Source organism: Plecotus auritus (genome assembly GCF_963455305.1).
Source record: "Plecotus auritus genome assembly, chromosome: 1".
Taxonomy (NCBI): domain Eukaryota; kingdom Metazoa; phylum Chordata; class Mammalia; order Chiroptera; family Vespertilionidae; genus Plecotus; species Plecotus auritus.
The window spans coordinates 148491659-148508595 of NC_137770.1; the positions used below are offsets into that span (position 1 = coordinate 148491659).

The following is a 16937-nucleotide window of genomic DNA, read 5'->3' on the forward strand; positions in this document are numbered from 1 at the left end:
TGGTTAGGAGGTGATCAGGCTGGCAGGCAGAAGTGGTTAGGGGCAATCAGGCAGGCAGGCAGGCGAGCAGTTGGGAGCCAGCAGTCCTGGATTGTGAGAGGGATACCAGATTGGAGAGGGTAAGGGCTAAGGGACACCCCCCCCCCCCCTGTACGAATTTTGTGCACCGGGCTTCTAGTTTATAATAATTTGGTCACTGGACCATCCTGGAGAAGAAAGGCCCTAGCACTTGGAGGTCCATAAACAGTCCTATATTGCACTGACAACATATCCTATGGAGGGGTATTTTCCAAGCTAAAATATAAGTAGCGCCACTAACAATAACAGTAGGCTCCAGGGCTCTGCTGCACAGGTGCTATTTCCATACTTGTAAGTCTGGGACTTTCTCTGGGGAAGAGGCTGGTCAGATTTATCGCTGTAACCCAAGCACGTGTTATGTGCTCAAGGCTGATGGAAAATGGTTGGAACAATTCAGGCGTTCGAGGGACTTCTGGAAAAGCGGCATGCCTGAAAAGTGAGTTTTCTGGATTCCAATTATTTTGAGGCAAAGGCAAATTTTGCCCTTCCACTGAGCTCCAGATTTCTTCCCTCCCAAGGCCCTTGAAAACACCTTAGAAGGGTGACAAATCGTACATGAGACCACAGAGTGGCTGCTATTCACTGGTGAGACCTCACTGTTATATACCCTTTGTCCCTCTGTGGACCCCTGTCAGTCCCAGGCTTCAGCTGCCAGGTGAAGCCCTGATCCTGAGCTGCAGGAAGGGGCGGAACTGAAAAGCCGCGGAACCCGAGGCCAAAGCGCGGCGCCGGCGGAGGGAGAAGTTGGGGGACCGGCAGGCCTAGTTCCCGGGCAGCGGTGGTGGCGGCGGCGGCGGCGGCGCGGGAATGGAACCCCTGCGGGTGCTGGAGCTGTACAGCGGCGTGGGGGGCATGCACCAGGCGCTAAGAGGTGAGAGCGCACACAGCGCCTCCATTCCCTCTGGGCGCTGCTCGGAGCTCTGGCTGCAGCGAGGGGCGGAGCGGCGAGTCGCCGGGGGCGGGGACGGCGGGGCGGGGGGACTCGGTTGTCCTGGAAACAGCGCCTGCGGGCTGCCGCCTCCCGCTGCTCTATGGAGACTCTCTTCTTCCTGTCCCGAACCTCAGAGAGCTCAGTTCCTGGGTCCTGATCCTCAAGGCTAGGCTATGAGTCACACTGAAGGGCGGGAGGGGCGAGCCCCGGCCAGTGCCGATCTCAGGCCCTAGGGTGGCAGCGCCGAGCGGAGTGGGAAGAGGGTCTCGCCCAGGAAGTCCCCGGGGGAGGGGAGGTCGCTGGTCTGGTCGGGTCTCCCTGGTGACCCCGGGCTCTAAGGGATCACTGCCGTCCACGGTAGAAATGGTGAACCCTGAGAGCTGGTCGCTTCCGATCACTGAGAAGAAACATCCTTCGTGGTGCATCACGTCCAGGTGCATTTAGGCGCGAGAGGGGTTGAGTTCAAACTCAGTTGCTGTGTGACTTTGGGCTAGTTCTTGACCATTTTTGAACCTGTTTCCTGGTTTTAAAATGTGAAAATTCTTTCAGAGAAGGATTAATGTGAGGAGTGAAGGCAGGAAGCATACAGTTTAATAATGCCTGGTAGATTGTAGCCACTCAAAATATTATCAATTACTATTAGCACTATAGCTTTTATGTACCTCTTCCAGTTTGACGTTTTAAAATTCTTCGGTGCTAAGTTGGAACTGAAAAGTTTACTTTTGGTTATTTTCACTCAAAAAAGATGGATTGAGCAAGCCCCTGTTCTGTGCCAGGAACTGTGCTAGGCACTGGAGACACAGAGTGACAAATAGACCTTTTGCATGTTTATACTTAAGTTACCAAGACAACCACAAAACTGAAACTTCCCTGCTTCCTTTTTTAGTACCAAGGGTAACAAGAGACCGAATTAAGATACAGACAATGTGTAATGAGTTGAGCATGTAAGTTTTCTGAAAATATGTATTGAGCTTTGATTTTAGACTAGATTATTGTTGTTTTTATTACCAATTATTTGCTAGCTCTCCCCTGTTCAGTTATCATATCAAAACTTACCAGCATGAAAACAAAACTCCAGTACTATTTGCTTCCTTAGTTAATTTCCCCTTAGATCTTGAAACGTGATTTTAAATGTTGTTTAAAACTTTACCACGCGCTATCGTTCAGCCACTCCTTAAGTGTTGGATATTGCAAGTATAAATGTGCTAGTTATATCCTGGGGCATAAATCCTGATTTTCTCTTTAAGCATGTTTTCTAAAAGTTGAATTAATTCATTCACCAATAAAAGACTGATTTTGTGCCAGTTACTAAGTCAAAAATTATGAGAATGTTTTTAAGGCTTTTGATAATAATAACTAATTGCTTTTCAGAGGTTTATGAACTACACAGTCTTAACTACATAGTCTTAAGGATTTGTATTATCCAGTTTTAACTTTCGCTAATTTGATAGGGGCAATTTCATAATTTTAATTTTTTGTTGTTAATGAAACAGTTACATATTTTCTCTCCTGTCAGCCAATGCAACCTGAATTTGTACACATATTTATTTCTATTATCACTGCCACCACTGTGAATCTAAGCTATACTTTCTCTTATTTAAAATATTAATTTCCCAACTGCCCCCCTGCTTCCACTCTGCTTTCTCACTCCATCCTTTCTCCACATAGTAACAGAATGATCTTTTTGCACAGTAAACTGGATCATGTCACTTCCTTGCTTAACTGGCTTCCATTTGAGGTTAGAATCACAGTCCCATATTCTTACTAGGCCTGTGACATCTGGCTTCTGTCTGCCTCTGGTTGGTTCTCTTTTTCAGGTACACTCGTCTTCTTTATCTATATTCCTCAAACCCTCATGTTCCTGCTACATTCTGGCCTTTGCTATAGTCTCTACCACAGTGCTTTAACCCCAGACTTTTCCAAAGCAGATGCATTTCATTTTTCATGTCTTGGTTCGTATGTGGCCTCTTCAGAGTAGCTTTCCTTGGCTGACCCTGTGATCCACAGAGCCTTCCTGCTGCCTCTTTGCTGAATTAATGTTATTTAATATGAGGTTACTTGACTATTTCAGCTGTATTCTTCCATCATTTATAATGAAAATGTTTATAAATCTAATTTTGGATTTTCTCATAGGGAAAATGATTGGGGGTTGACTTTTATTCTAGTTGTTTTATATTTGGACACATACATACTGTGTGTGTGTGTGTGTGTGTGTGTGTGTGTGTGTGTAGTTTGACTTAGAAAAAGGTTGGGAAGGTGCACATTATCCTATTGCCAATATTAACTCCTTGAGAGTGGATTAGGGATGATGGTCTCCTTGCTACCAGTAAACACACCAAGAACATCTGAGCCTCAGGGCCATTGTACTTGCTGTTTCCTCTGTCTGGAATGCTGTCCCTAGATAGCCACAGGACTAGTCCCTTGTCTTTGTTTTATTTTTTTACTTTATTTTTATTGTTGACATTATTACAGATGTCCCCATTTCCCTCCCCCTCCTTTACCCACCTCTACCCAGACCCTGCCCTCCTTCCTCTGTCCATCACCACACTGTTGTCTGTGTCCATGGGTTACACACATATGTTCTTTGGCTAATCCCTTCACCTTTCATCCAGTCCACCCTCCCTCTCTCCTCTGACAGCTCTCAGTCTGTTCCATGTATTCATGCCTCTGTTTCTATTTAGTTCATCCGTTTATTTTGTTCATTAGATCCCACATATAAGTCTTAATCTGACTGGCTTATTTCACTTAGCATAATTATCTCCATGTCCATCCATGCTGTCACAAAAGGTAAGATTTTCTTCTTTTTTATGGCCATGGAGTTTTCCATTGTTGTCTTCAGTATCATCTTCTCAGACCACTATAGAAAACTGCAGTCTCTTCCCATTCTGCCTATCCCCCTTATTCTTTTATTTTCCTCTTAGCACATATTGCTGCCTATTATACTATGTATTTTACTTGTTTATGTTTTTAATCAACTGCCTCCCCTTCTAAAATGTAAGCTCCTTGAGAGTGGAGATATTTTTGTTTGTATTTTTGTGGGATTTGTTTATTTCCCATGTTGTTCGCTGCTATATTCTTGGCACCTAGAGTAGTGATTGTTGCATAGTGGATGCTCAACAAACACTTGTTGAATGAGTACATTAGTTATAGAGCAGGGACATTTTAAAAGTTGATGATATTGTCAACTTATATTTTAAAGGGATATATCCAATAAACTGTTACCATAAATATGCTAAAATAACATTTAAACTGACATAATTTATTAGGTGAAATTATTTTAAATTTTTGATTACTAGTGAAGTTGAGTATTTAAAAATGCCATTTTACATTTATATTCTTTTTGTCTTATATGATACATTTAGAAAGGGAACCTTGGTACACCGCTGATGGGAATGCAGACCAGTGCAGCCACTGTGGAAAACAGTATGGAGTTTCCTCAAAAAATTAAAAATGGAACTCCCATTTGACCCAATGATCTCATTTCTAGAAATGTATCTTAAGAAACCTGAAACACCAATCAGAAAGAATATATGCACCTCTATGTTCATAGCAGCACAATTTGCAATAGCTAAGATCTGGAAACAGCCCAAGTGCCCATGGGTTAGTTGGATAAAAAAAGCTGTGGTACATTTACACAATAGGATTCTATACAGCAGTAAAAAAGAAGGAATTCTTACCATTTGCAACAGCATGGATGAACCTGGAGACTATTATGCTAAATGAAATAAGCCAGTCAGAGAAAGACATGTATCACACGATCTCACTCACATGTGGAATCTAATGACCAAAATAGATCTAGAGACATAGAAGCATGAAACAGACTGACGAATTTCAGAGGGAAGGCAGGGTCGAGGTGGGGTGGGAAGAGAATAACTGGGGAACTTATATGCATATGTGCATGAGCCCATGGACACAGACAATAGTGTGGTGAAGGCCTGGGAGGGACGGGTGTGGGGTAGAGGGAGTCAATGGGGAAAAAACAAACAAACGAGACATCTGTAATACTTTCAGCAATAAAGATAAATTAAAAAACAATAAATTGGGAAATATTGAAAACACATTTATTCACTCAGCATGTTATTATTGAGTGGTTTCTATGTTAGTTACTGTGCTAGGGATGCAGCATTAACAGGACAACCATGTTCTTTTCATCCAGAGATTATGGTTTACTGGGAAATACTGATGCTATACAGATAAAGAAGGAATTTAAAAATAAAAATCACATATGATGCTCATGTAGGAATAAACCTGTTGAGGACTTAGACTATATCTTTTCAATATTAATTCTACATATACACATGAATATTACAATAAATTATAGCTTTCTGTTTTCACTTGGAATATCTTGAATTTTTTTCAAAGCCAGAAGTGTAACATCTTCTAGTCTTTGTCTCTGACCTCTCCATCCCTCATTACGTCTACTTCTCTGACTTTAATCCTTGTCCATCCTTCTTGTGATTACATTGTGCCTATCTGTGTAACCCAGGATAATCTCTTTTTAGGATCCTTAATCATATCTGCAAAGCCCCTATTGTCGTGTAAGTTCTGCCTACCACACCTAAGGATATGTGCCCAAATATAGACTTGTAAGTCTAAAAAATGTGGTACTTGAATCCTCCCAGCACCGCATCACAATTATAACTAAAAAGCAGAGCAACTATTATTCAGACCCGTCTGAAATCTAGCTGAATGGAAGTTCTACAACTAAGATATAAAGAAGAAGCCATGCCCTAGCCAGTTTGGCTCAGTGAATAGAGCATCAGCCTTTGGACTGAAGGGTCCCAGGTTCATTTCCGGTCAAGGGCATATGTTTGGGTTGCAGGCTTGATCCCCATTAGGGGTTGTGCAGGAGGCAGCCCATCAATGATTCTTTCTTATCATTGATGTTTCTCTTTCTCCCTCTCTCTTCCTCTCTAAAATCAATAAAAATATTTTTTAAAAAAGAAGAAGAAGAAGAAGAAGAAGCCACATTGAGACTGGTAGGAGGGGCAGAGACTTGGAATGGCCTAGTCCCACATCCACATATATTGGATAAAAATTAGGAGGGATGTCGGCTGCAGAGGTCCTCCCTGAGAAGCAAGTGGTCCCAGCCCCACACCAGGCCCAGGATTCCAGTGCCAGGAAGATAGGTCCCCATAACTTCTGGCTGTAAAAACCAGCAGGAAGTGTGGCTGAATGAGTTGGAGGGCAGCAGGAAGCCCAGGCAGTTTCTCTTAAAGGGCCCGCACATGGACCTACTCGGGCTCCTTCTCATCTCCAGCAATAAAGCAGCAGTTCAAAAGGCATCAGGGACATACAAGTAGGAACTGAATTGTCTGACATCAGGGCGAGAGCTGGTGAAGAGGGGGACAGCTTTCTGCCAGACAGAGTGCTGGCAGAGCCCATGGTTCCATTTTGAGACCCCCTGAACCCAAAGAGCTGACAGATGGTCACCACATCTGAGTCTCCATCAACCTGGCTATCACTGTTCATCCTGCCCTGGGGATTCCTTCAGGCCTTGCCCCACCCACCTTGTGGGCCCAACCAAACTGTTTCTGTTATCTTTTTCATATGAATGGCCTGACTGGGCTCATGTTTCAGACTTTTCTAAAATCTCTCAAACAAGCAGCATCTGGCCTAATCGTGTCTGTACCTCTGCTACATGATCCCAGTTCTGGCACTAGCAGCAGCTGGCCTTGGTTCATGGCTTGGCCTCACCTGGGCACATCCAAGCTCCACACAAATAGCCATATGTAGATTACTTTGTAGCACATGCCAGGTGGCTCTGGGCAAAACACAGGCAGTGGCTGACCTTGGCTTGCACCTCCGGGGAGACCCCAGAGCCAGCACACCCAGTGGACAGCTTCAGACCATGTGGAAGCACAACGCAATCACCTCCATAAGCAACACACTCAAGGGGAAGGCTCAGTGGGCACCAGAGCCCCACTGAAGTAAGTCCTGTTCCATGGGGTAGGCTCCTGCACAGCTGATCCTCCACAGTGATAGGTGGTCCCAGCTAGTCCCTGCAGCCAATAGCCTGGAGGTAACTCCCTCTCAATGTTGTGCCAACAGCATTCAAGGCTCAACTACAACCGGAGGGTGTACACAGGCCACATGGTGGGGGGTAGCGTCACACCTAGAGTGCCCAGTTCTCCTGGAATGATTGGGGATTCTGTGCCACTGGACGCTATGGAACACTTACTATGTAAGGCCACTCTACCAAGCCTGGGAGACATAGCAGCTCTATCTAATACATAGAAACAAGCACAGGGAGGCTACCAAAATGGGAAGACAAAGAAACATGGCCTAAATGAAAGAACAAAAAAACTCAAGAAAAAAATAAACAAAATGGAAACAAGCAATCTGTTAGTGCAGAATTCAAAACACTGGTTATAAGGATGCTCATTGAACTTAGTGAGATCTTGAACAGCATAAAAAAAGACATGGAAATCATAAAAAAAAAGAAAGGCCAGTCAGAAATGAAAGCTACACAAACAAATGAATGATTTATAGGGAATTAAGAGTAGAATAGACAAAGCTGAGAATCAGATCAGCAATTTGGGATATAAGGAATCAAAACCCATGTAATCAGAACAGGAAAAAGAAGAAAAAAAAATTTTTTAAATGATACCCTGCCCACTTAGCTCAGCTGGTTAGAGCATCATTCTGATATGCTAAAGTTTTGGCCTCAATCAACCTATGAATGCACAAATAAGTGGAACAACAAATCAGTGCTTCTCTGCCCCTCTCCCTCTCCCTTCCTTTCTCCAAAATCAATCAAATTTTAAATAATGAGTATAGCATAAGGAACCTCTGGGAAAACTTCAATCATACCAAAATTTGCATCATGGGGGTACTGGAAAGAGAAGAAACACAGCAAGAAATTGAAAACCTATTTGAAAAAATGACAGAATACTTCCGTAACCTGGTGAAGAAAATGGACGTACAAGTTCAGGAAGTGCAGAGAGTTCAAAACAAATGAACCCAGAGGCCCACACCAGGACACATCATAAATAAAATGCAAAAGGTCAAAGACAGAGAATCTTAAAAGCTGCAAGAGAAAAGCAGTTAGTTACCTACAAGGGAGCTTCCATAAGACTCAGTTGATTTCTTAACAAAACTTTGCAGGCCTGAAGGGAGTGGCAAGAAATATTCAAAGTAATGAATAGTAAAGACTTACTGCTAAGAATACTCTACCCAGCAAACCTCTCATTTAGAATTGAGGGTCAGATAGAGATTCACAAAAAAAAAAGCTAAAGGAGTTCATCACTACCAAACCAGTATTATATGAAATGTTAAAGGGTCGTCTTTAAGAAAAAAAGACAAAAAATATGAATAATAAAATGACAATAAATACGTTTCTATCAAGCATTGACTCTAAAAAACAAAATAAACTAATAAGCAGAATAGAAACGGACTCATAGACTCAGAGAACATTTTGACAGTTGCCAATGGGAGGGGGTTTGGGGGATGGGTGAAAAAGGTGAAGGGATAAAGAAGTACATATTGGCCCTAACTGGTTTGGCTCAGTTGATAGAGCATCAGCCTGCAGACTCAAGGGTCCCAGGTTCGATTCCGGTCAAGGGCATGTACCTTGGTTGCGGGCACATCCCCGGTGGGGGGTGTGCAGGAGGCAGCTGATTGATGTTTCTCTCTCACCAATGTTTCTAACTCCCTCTCCCTTCAATAAAATAAATAAATAAATAAATAAATATATATATATATATATATATATATATATATATATATATATATATATATGAAGTACAAATTGGTATAGAATAGTCACAAGAATGTAAAGTACAGCATGGGGAATCCTATATAATAAAGAGGTGATATGCAAATTGACCATCCGTCATGCCATCATAAGATGGCTGCGCCCACAACAGAGGCAGGTTTCCCGTAACACAAGATGGCTGCGCCCACAGAGGATGCAGGGTTCTTGTAACGAGCCGTAACAAGCGATCAGCAGGGACCTGAGGCTGCATGGCAGGGGACCTGAGGCTGTGCCCCCTGCCCGGTGGGGCTTGATGGGGAACCTCAGGCCAGGCCTCTGCCCTGGCGTTGGGCCGGGGGACTTTAGGCCACGCCCCCCGCCCCAGACTGGGGAACCTGAAGCCGTGTTCCTCGCCCCAGCGCCGGGCTGGGGGACTTCAGACTGTGCCCCCTGCCCCAGTGCCGGGCCAGGGGACCTGAGGGTGCGCTGGGGGATCTGAGGCTGCGCCCCCCACCCAGCACCAGGCCAGGGTATCTGAGGCTGTGCCTCCTGCCCAGTGGGGCTTGATGGGGGACCTGAGGCTGTGCCCCCTCACCCGGCGGGGCTTGATGGGAGACCTGAGGCTGTGTCCCCTGCCTAGCGCCGGGCTTGACGAGGGTGGGGCTGGCCGGGTCTGGCTCTTGCGCAATTTCGAGGTGCACGTGGGTGGGTGGGGACTGGACTCTGGGTCCCGTGGCGTGCCCCAGACTCTGACAGGAGGAATATTTTCATATACATTTTACTAATTTTCTTTCATCTCTGACACTTCTATTATAAAGACAGAGCAAATAGCAATATTAAAATATTTCCTCTAATTAATTCCCATTTAATGTGCATGAATTTCATGCACCGGACCACTTGTCTATATGTATAAAAGCGTAAGCGACCCTTACAACTGAACGACCGGAATGACCAGTTGACCAGTCACTATGATGCTCACTGACCACCAGGGGGCAGATCCTCAATGCAGGAGCTGCCCCCTGGTGGTCAGTGCACTCCCATAGCCTGTGTCTAGCAAACCTTCCCACCCCCCATTCGACAGGCCCTGTCCGGCCAGGCCCCAATTGGGACTGGGTGAGATATCCCCGATAGGCCCTGATTGCAGGCCAGGCCTAGGGACCCCCCCTGTGCATGAATTTCGGGCACTGGACCTCTAGTATAGTCAATAATATTCTAATAATCATGGTGTCAGATGAGTACGAGATTTAGCATTTATTGGGGTAATCACATAGTACGTTATATAATGTCTAACTGCTGGGGTGTACACCTGAAACTAATCCTATATAATAAAACCCCAATATGAAAATCCACCAAACAGCGGAATGATCCATTGCTATGATGTGCACTGACCACCAGGGGGCAGAAGCTCAATGCAGGAGCTGCCCCTGGGTGGTCAGTGCTCTCTCATAGTGGGAGCACTGCTCAGCCAGAAGCCAGGCTTACGGCTGGTGAGTGCAGTGACGGTGGTGGGAGCCTCTCCCACCTCCGTGGCAGCACTAAGGAGCAGTGAGGCAAGCGCTAAGGAGCAGCGAGGCAAGCAGTAAGGAGCAGCAAGCAGGCGGGCGGTAAGGAGCGAGGGGTCCCCGACTGCAAGAGGGATTTTGGACTATGAGAGGGCGAAGTCCGGGCTGAGGGACCCTCCCTGCCCAATGCATGAATTTCATGCATCGGGCCTCTAGCATAGTATATCAAGAAATTGAAAAGTAAAAAATGATTAAAATTGGTAAGTGCAAAGCAACTTTTTAGGCTTTAGATACATACTGCCAAAGTACTCTTTAAAACACTGACTCCTCAATTGATGGCCCCATTTACCTGCAGTGAGACTTCCTTTCACACTCAGCCCTTTCTAGCATGTGATATTTTTAAAAGTCTTTGTACTTTATATGTTAATTATCATTTTAAATTTTTTATTTTTGAGTTTCCTGTAATTGAAGTATCTATTTTAATTGTTTTATATGTTATTTTTTTGAGTGATTGGCCAGCAGAAATGTAAGAGCTTTAAATACATTTATAATGTAATCCTCGGAAAACCATATGAATAGGTACTTTATTATCTCTATTTTACAGGTAAAGACACTGAGACATAATGATGTCAAGTAAATTGCATAAGCTACACAGTTGGAAATGGTGGTGCTAAATTCAAACACAGGCAGAGAAATAGCTAGATAACTAGATATTCATATCCTAAATCTTCCTCTTCAGGACATAGGAATATATTTTCTCTCTCTATCTCAATAAAAGATCTCTGTAGTGTGTGCCTCTGACAGCCTTGATTTAAAAAATCATAGGTAATATTTTTAAATTCTACATGGACAAGGTTTGCAGAGAAATATTTAGGCGTTTTACACATGCTTTCATAGAACTGAGGGTGGAGAGTTTGGGGCTATCTGAACCACTTTTACCAATAGTGAGTTAAGATCTCAAAAGAAAATCTGGGACTACTGGCAAAGCAGAAAACAATGTCCATTCGTCTTGTATTCTGAGTACCTAGAAGTATGCCCAGGACATGATAGGTACTATCATAAATACTAACTGCCTGACAATATCACTATTGCTGCTGGATTTAAGATATTTGTAAGATAAATAGAATTTATCTTAATTTTGTTCCCAAGGTAAAAATTTGACCTAAATGTCAATCTACTTAAAAATGAACTTTTCAGTAGTCATAGATAATCACATAAGTACAAGCTTATTAAAGTTTATTTAAGCTAGTCCTGTTCTCAGGATTAGGACAGTGAAGAGTGTAATTAACAGTAATTAGGAGTTGATTTTAGAAATCAAATTCACTCATACTCATGCATCAATTCAGTCAACAGAAGGTTACTGAGGACCTGTGGGTACCAGTTATGGCAGTTTCTGATTGCTGCAAGTGCCCAGATGCATGAGACACGGCCTGAGCTCTATCAGATAGCATAGTCTAGTGAGAGAGACAGTGTCCTGGTATAAATGCAAAACTTTCCTCCTGAGAGTTTCTTGGAGGAGTCATGCCTGAGCTGAATGAATCCTGAGGAACCAATAAGAATGATCCAGTATAAGAGAGCTGGTGTTAGTGGATGGGCAGCATAGGATAGGTCTTGTAATTATATGCAGCGATACTAGGTTTGAGAAATTATGGTCCATTTGGGGCATGATAAGTAGTTTGCTATTACCCAAGGGAAAAGTGTATGTGTATGAGTGTGGCAAGTGTGAATTAGAAGAGAATGTGGGGATGGTCAAGGGATAATGTTGAGAGAGAATGCTGTATGAGTACACAGGGTCCAGATTACGCTAAGAACTTCGGATTTTAACAGCAAGGTGTTTGGTGAAGTACTAGACTTGTAAGCAGTAAACGATTTGGCTAGATTCCAGAAAGAATCCTGGAGAACCCCATGAGTGTAAATTTACTGATGTGAGTTCAGAAAAAGAGCATTTGAAGCTTTCATATTTTTAAAAAAGTTGACCTATGTGTATTTAATAAATAAAATGTCCACATAGAACACTGATCATCTCACTTTGTAAGGTCTCTAAAATAAGAAACAAAAACAAATAAAGGTTTATTTTCCCTTTAAACAAAATGGAATTTTAAAATAAACAATCTCATATCACTTTCTAAGTGATTTTATCTTAAAAGTTATTAAAACTTGATGTAAGGAGTGATTTCTTAATTTTAGGACAATAAATTATTTTAAACAACAAACACCTTTTGTAAAAAGAGCTGTAGAGTAGTAATCATTCAAAGAGCTGTGAAATAAAAGTCTGAAAAATCAAAGAAATTAAGGTTTATTTTATTATTAGTAATCATTATCAACATTTAGAAAACTTAGCACAATCTTACATTAAATAAACAACTCAAAGATCTAATATGAATGACATTAATAGCAATACCAATATTAATAACTACACCATGTCATACTCAAAATCTCAGAAGCAAAAGTGTTGGAATTTTGGCACAATGATAATCAACCTCACATATTTTCTCTCCTCAGTAATCTCTTGCTAAATAATTTTGCATGGCCAGACTTATTTAGGTTATTTTTATCATAACATTGGCTATTAGAAAGAGATAGAACAGCTATCACTAAAGAAGCTCTGTTTTCCCTTTGGAATGCTGCTGCTTTGATTGTTACCAAACAATCCTATCTAATAAAAGAGTAATATGCAAATTGACCGTACCTCCGCTACACCCACCAGCCAATTAGGAGTGAGTATGCAAATTAACCCAACCAAGATGGCTATGGCCACGGAGAGAGCAGGAGGCTTGAATTGCCCCCAGCAATGGAGGAAGCCAAGCTTTCCGCCTGCTCTGGCCTGCCTTGGCCTCCGCTCAAGGCTACAAAGTTTCAATTATAGAAGATAAATAAATCCCAGATACCAGGGCCGCTGATTGGGTCGCCGGGGGGCGTGGCCGGCCTGCAAACCACCACAGGTCACTCTACCAGGCCGCGCCATGCCCCAAGGGACCCCCCCATCCTGATCTGGGACACCCTTCAGGGCAAACCAGCTGGCCCCACCCATGCACCAGGCCTCTATCCTATCTAATCCTATCTAATAAAAGAATACTACGCAGCCGAAACCGGTTTGGCTCAGTGGATAGAGCATCAGCCTGCAGACTGAAGGGTCCCAGGTTCGATTCCGGTCATGGGCATGTACCTTGGTTGCGGGCACATCCCCAGTGGGGGGTGTGCAGGAGGCAGCTGATCTATGTTTCTCTCTCATCGATGTTTCTAACTCTCTATCCCTCTCCCTTCCTCTCTGTAAGAAATCAATAAAATATATTAAAAAAAAAAAAGAATACTATGCAAATTGACCAGCACTCCAACACACAAGATGGCTGCCCCCATGTGGTCAAAGATGATTGCCCCCATGTGGACATAAGATGGCTACCACAAGATGGCCAGCAGGGGAGGGCAGTTGGGAGGGACCAGATCTGCAAGGGAGGGCGGTTGTGGGCTATCAGGCCTGCAGGGGAGGGCAGTTGGGAGGGGCCTGCAAGGGAGGGCAGTTGGGGGCGATCAAGCCTGCAGAGGAGGGCAGTTAGGGGTGACCAGACTGGCAGGGGAACAGTTAGGCATCAATCAGGCTGGCATGGAGTGGTTAGGGGGTGATCAGGCTGGCAGGCAGAAGCGGTTAGGGGCAATCAGGAAGGCAGGCAGGTGAGCAGTTGGGAGCCAGCAGTCTTGGATTGTAAGAGGGATACCAGATTGGAAAGGGTGCAGGCTGGGCTGAGGGACACCCCCTCCCCCCCCGCACAAGTTTCGTGCACCGAACCTCTAGTTAAAAGATAAAAAGAAAAGTTTTTCCTTTAGGTAATGCTGATCTCTTGGGATTCAAATTTAGTCTATTTTCTCTTAGTGTTTTATAGTAGAGATTGGAACCATCTAGTTACTGTGTTTTGTGAAGATCTCTTCTTATGTCACTCTAAAATATTTCAGAATATTTTTCCTGAAATTTGTCATCCAGATAAACAGTTCTAACTTAAGTTTTCTCACTGTATAATTTCTTAGCTTTAATAAAATAATAATTATTATTTTGCCTATCTATCTATATAAAACCCTAATATGCAAATAGACCAAATGGCAGAACAACCAAACAACTGAACAACTGGTTGCTATGACATGTACTGACCACCAGGGGGCACACGTGGAACGTGGCGGGCATTGGCTGTGGCAGGATGGTGGAGCAGGTGAGCGGGGGCACCAGACCAAGGTGGGGCGCCGGTCGCTGTCATCAGGGTGAGCTTCTGGTGGTTACTGAAAATTCTTTGCTCCTACATGCCACGGTCCTGCCCAGTGCTCGCACCTGCTGCCGTCGCCAGTCCTGCTCGCACCCGCTGCCAGTGCCGGAGCCACTGCTCATACCCGGTGCTGACCCCGATTGCTGGGTGCCATCAGTGGGTGCGAGTGGCAGCTGCCAGCCCTGATCGCCCTTCAGGGCTTCTCCACCTCTCCCTGCTGCTGAGGGGCATTTGGGGCTGGCAGCTGCCTCTCGCACCTGCTGCTGGCGCCGGCCCCAATTGCTCTGCGCCATCAGCGGGTGAGAATGGGGCCGGTGCCATCAGCGTGTGGGAGGAGCGGCAGCGGGAGTGGGGCTGCCGGCAGAAAGGGGACCGAGGGCCACGGCGATAGGGGCTGGGCGGGGGCGTGGAGGGTGGGCTGAGACCTGCCCCTGTGCCCACTGCAGCCTTGAGGCCCACAGTTCCTTTCAAGGTGCACAAACTTGTGCACTGGGCCCCTAGTTTAATCTATAATATTCCAGTTAGAAGTCAGGCAATGAGAAGTCAGGCAATGAATAGAAATTTTAATAATTATTGAAAATCTACTATATACTAGGTGTTTTACATATTTCATTTACTTTTTATAGCAGCTCTTTGTGGGAACTGCTATTACCGTATTTTTCCGTGTATAAGATGCCCCCATGTATAAGATGCCCCCCACTTTTCCAACCCAAAATTAAGAAATCAATATTTTAAACATAAAACAGAAAACATTTTTATTTAGTAACTAGAGGCCTGATGCACAAAATTCATGCATTGGTAGGCCTTCCTTCCCCCAGCTGCCGGCTTCATGGCCCCGCCCCCCGCCCACACCCCTCTTGGCCTGGCACTGCCCACGTCTGCTGCCACACCCTCCTGGTTCCGCAGAGCCCCCTGATTAATCGTCCCATAGAGGGTGGCCTGGGCCTCCCTCTGCGGGGCAATCATGGGGCAATGGCAGGGCCCCCTGACCAGTCGTATTGCACCAGCCTTGGCTGGCCTGGTGCCAGTGCGTGTCATAGTGTGGTCGTCCAGACGGTCATTCTGCTGTTCGGCCGTTCGGTTGATTTGCATATTACGCTTTTATTAGTATAGATTACTGCAGGTAATGTTTGCATACTAGTACTATGATATTATGCAGCATATCACTTTATTCAGCCTCTGTTGCATCACTGTTCTCTTCTTCATCACTATTAGTTCCAGACAAATCAATTTCTTCAACTTCTATTGTATCACTGCTGTCTTCTGAGTCACTGTCTATATATGTGAGATCATCCTCATAAACTGGTGGCATTTTCTGAGCTAACTTGGTTCATGTTCTCATGGCCAACTCTTCTCTCCTCATGAATTTGAAGCACTATTTTGCCTTTCATGTAATATCAACAATGTTCATTCACTTGCAAACATTCTTGACTGAGATTGAATAAGCTTGCTTGACACACACAAGCCACTCTGGTGCTGCTCCATAATCCAAGTCTGCTCCAAGTTTGCCAATTTTGTTGGTTTTCCTCTTAAGGCCTTCTTTTTTTGGCATCTTAAGGAGTTGTTCTTCCTGTTTTCTCCACTGTCTGATCATACACTCAGTGGGAGGAAGTCCAAATTGTCTCTCTGCAGCTCTATTTCCATGCTCTTTTGCATAGCTGATCACATTCAGTTTGAATTTTGCAGAGTAAGACAATCGCTTACCGGTATTCGTCTTTTTATTTTTTTGACATCTTTATGGGCTCACAAGGCTCCGGTCCCTGTTGCATCTGCACACACTTCATCTCCACCTCCAATTACGGCATCAGCTGACATCAGTAACAATGAGGCTTGTGATTGGAGGGAGCCTGTTTGACAAGGTATAGGCAGCTATGCACCCGTGCTGCTCCCTCTTCGGCTGACTTCCTTGTATAAGATGCCTCTTGATTTTTAGTCTAACGATTTTAGAAAAAAACAGCATCTTATACACGGAAAAATACTGTATGTCCACTTCATTGATAAGGAAATTGAGGCTTAGGGGCTACGTAACTAATAAGTGTCAGATCCAGAATTTGAACTTGAGTTCTCTGACTCCATAGGCTGTCATGGCATGATACCCACTCTATATAAGGCTTCCTATGCAGGACAACTGATGAAAGCAATACCAATGAGTATAGAGAGAGCTGTGCTGCCCAGTATGGTAGCCACAACCATATGTAGCTATTGAGATTTAAAGTAATTAAAATTAAATTAAATTAAAAATTCAGTTCCTTAGTTGCACTAGCCACATTTTAAGCACTTAGTAATCACATGTGGCTAGTGCAGGGGTGGGCAAACTTTTTGACTCGAGGGCCACAATGGGTTCTTAAACTGGACCGGAGGGCCGGAACAAAAGCATGGATGGAGTGTTTGTGTAAACTAATATAAATTCAAAGTAAAGGAGCAGAGGGGAGAGCAAGAGAACCGGATAGAACAGCCGGATCCAGCCCGCGGGCCGTAGT

General features: G+C 44.2%; 1 protein-coding gene across 3 annotated transcripts in view; it reads left to right on the forward strand.

Annotated features, from left to right (window-relative positions):
- Positions 1-824: 824 nt before the first annotated feature.
- Positions 825-16937, forward strand: part of TRDMT1 (tRNA aspartic acid methyltransferase 1) — a 70807-nt gene continuing 54694 nt past the window's right edge. Inside the window, exons 1-2 of one of the 3 annotated variants that reach the window (XM_080649474.1) lie at positions 843-949; positions 1896-1953. Coding sequence is in view for 2 of the 3 variants with exons in the window: in XM_080649472.1 (XP_080505598.1) it covers positions 886-949 (64 nt within the window). In the remaining variant the exon portion in view is untranslated. Of the gene's footprint in view, positions 950-1895; positions 1954-16937 lie in introns of all 3 variants that reach the window. The other 2 variants (XM_080649472.1, XM_080649473.1) reach the window with 2 other exon arrangements.